Source organism: Puma concolor, chromosome D1 (assembly GCF_028749965.1).
Source record: "Puma concolor isolate L17-30 chromosome D1, mPumCon1.1.hap2, whole genome shotgun sequence".
Classification (NCBI taxonomy): Eukaryota; Metazoa; Chordata; class Mammalia; order Carnivora; family Felidae; genus Puma; species Puma concolor.
Genome location: NC_141676.1, coordinates 95,342,672 through 95,345,176, shown reverse-complemented (window position 1 = coordinate 95,345,176; position 2,505 = coordinate 95,342,672). Strand labels below are relative to the sequence as shown.

At 41.8% G+C, this 2,505-nt stretch overlaps 1 protein-coding gene across 1 annotated transcript; it reads right to left on the bottom strand.

Annotated features, from left to right (window-relative positions):
- Nucleotides 1-232: 232 nt before the first annotated feature.
- On the bottom strand, nt 233-1,946 carry LOC112865029 (olfactory receptor 8B4-like). The gene is given in 1 exon segment (XM_025928079.2): nt 233-1,946. A coding segment is annotated over 1 exon segment (930 nt). The 5' UTR covers nt 1,935-1,946; the 3' UTR covers nt 233-1,004.
- Nucleotides 1,947-2,505: the final 559 nt, after the last annotated feature.

Sequence of the window (2,505 nt, the reverse complement as noted above, 5' to 3'; positions counted from 1 at the left end):
ATAGCAGAATCTTCAGCAGAGCAGTACAAAGTGGACTTTGGCACTCAAAATCTGGATCCATTTCAAGTTTCCCTGCAAGCAGAAAGTGTAATATGACTCCTCTTTCTTCCTGATTCTCTAATAGTTAACTGTAACACACACACATACATATATCAATACATACATATTCTTAGAGACAGTAAAATCTAAATCGACTTTAAAGAATAAAAGACTTTTCCTAAATGCCCCATAATGTACACAGTATCTTCAGGGAAGTATAGAGGAGAGGTAGCAGTTAACAATCATATAAATCTGTGAAATTTCTTCTTTGTTCTTGCTTTCAGCCTTAGCATACAGTGCCCAAGAAATTGGCCCAATTACAAAACCGCCTACACCATGGTTACCATTCCAAGCCCTAAGTGTTCTGAAACTTGGAAATGAAAGATTTTAGTTTTGATTTATCTTTACATTTCAAACCATGTAAAGAACTCTTGTGCAAGGGCTTCTCTTATGTGTACAAGTATGTACATTAAAGAGATGATTTATGATCTCCCTGGGCAAGCAACTTCTCAATGAGCTGGGAGACTATCTGACTTATGGCTCCAAGGTATCTACATTGGTCTTTGGTAAAGCTGCTCCCATACCTGAAGAAAACATAAGTTCACTGTCCTGGACCTTCATACCATCACCTGCTCCATCCCCCAGCCAGAAATGTTGTTTGGAAAATCCATTTAGCCTACCAAGAAAAGAATGGAAGGCATGGGGCCACATCTTATTCATCTATCTCTTGGGCCCCGTATAGAGTCTAGTAAACAGTAGACACTTAATAGATGCTAAATTGCATGCAATGAACCAATTTAAATCTTACAAAATAGCATAATCTTCAAGAAGTGTATAAGCAAGAGACTTGTGGTTAACTGGAAAGAAGACCTAGTTGAGAAAAAAGATGAAAAGTTCTGCACCTGTAAATAAAAAGTTACTTAAGTATGATGCTTACCAGTAATTAATTTATACAAACAGAACCATCAGGAGAGCACTGTTCTCAGGGTTTTACCCAGCGCAAGTTTCACATCCTTATTCCTCAAACTGTAGATCAAAGGATTAAGCATGGGAACCACATTGGTGTAAAAGACTGAGGCAAATTTACTCTGGTCCATAGATTCAGGAAAAGAGCTTGTTAAATAGGTGAATGCCCCTGACCCAAAAAACAAAGCAACAGCAATTATGTGGGAGCCACATGTGCTGATGGCTTTGGATCTACCCTCAGCAGAAGGAATATGGAGGATATTAGAGAGAATCAAGGCATAAGAAATGAAGATGCTAATACTGGATATTGTGATGACCACTCCCACAACAATAAAAAACACTAGCTCATTGACATGGGTGCTGGTGCAGGAGAGCTGCAGGAGAGGAAGAACTTCACACAGATAATGGTGGATGATGTTGGAATCACAGAAAGTCAGTCTCCATATGCTCCCAGTGTGGGCCATGGCTCCAGCAAACCCTATCACATATGAACCAAACATGAGCAGAGAACAGACCTGAGGGGACATGGTGACCGTGTACAGCAGAGGCTTGCAGATAGCCACATAGCGATCATAGGCCATTGATATCAACACATAGCACTCAGAATTGACAAAGAAACAGAAGAAAAAAAGTTGAGTCATGCATCCCACGTAAGAGATGACATTTTCTGACAGAAAATCATTCAGCATTTTGGGGGTAAATACACAGGAATAACAGAGATCTATAAAAGACAAGTTGAAGAGAAAAAAGTACATGGGAGTGTGAAGGCTAGAATTTAGCCCAATTAAGGTAATCAAGCCCAAGTTGCCCACCACAGTAAACACATAGATCCCTAAGAACAGGACGAAGAGGGGAAGCTAGAGCTCTGGTTGTTCTGATAATCCCACTAAGATAAACTCAGTCACTGAGGAGCTGTTTCTCAGAGTCATTCTCTTCCAGGGAGCTATCTGTGGAAACAAACAATAAAACACATAGATTGATAATAGATATAAGCATAGCTGATGGAAGAAGGCTCTAGAAGATGAGCCAGTGCATGGATGTCCTTCCTTTTTACTTTACTTTCTTCTCTCATCTATGCACCGCCCCCCGCCCCCCACCCCAAGCCAAGCCATTGACAACATGCCTGTGACTATATCTGAGCTCCCCTGGGCTAGAGTGTGTTCTTGGGCACAAGAATTCTGTCCCTTCTTGAGAGATGAGGAGACAGAATTCCTGCATTTGCTGCCCAAGGACTAACAGAAGGACATCACAAGAGCCAGGAGTACAACCTGAGCCTACTGCCTCAGGCTCTGAGAGACAGGAGCTCTCATGTGACTCACTGTCTCCACCCATTCTCTGCCTCCCTCCCCTATAGAGAAAGCCAATAGTGTCCCCTACTGTCTCTGCACACCCTATTCTCTTCCTCTAAGCCCTCCACTCCATCTCACATCAAAGTCAGTGTTGAGAGCAGAGAAGAGACCAATATACCCTAGACCTCTTGGATGTGGGTTTAAAAGAAAA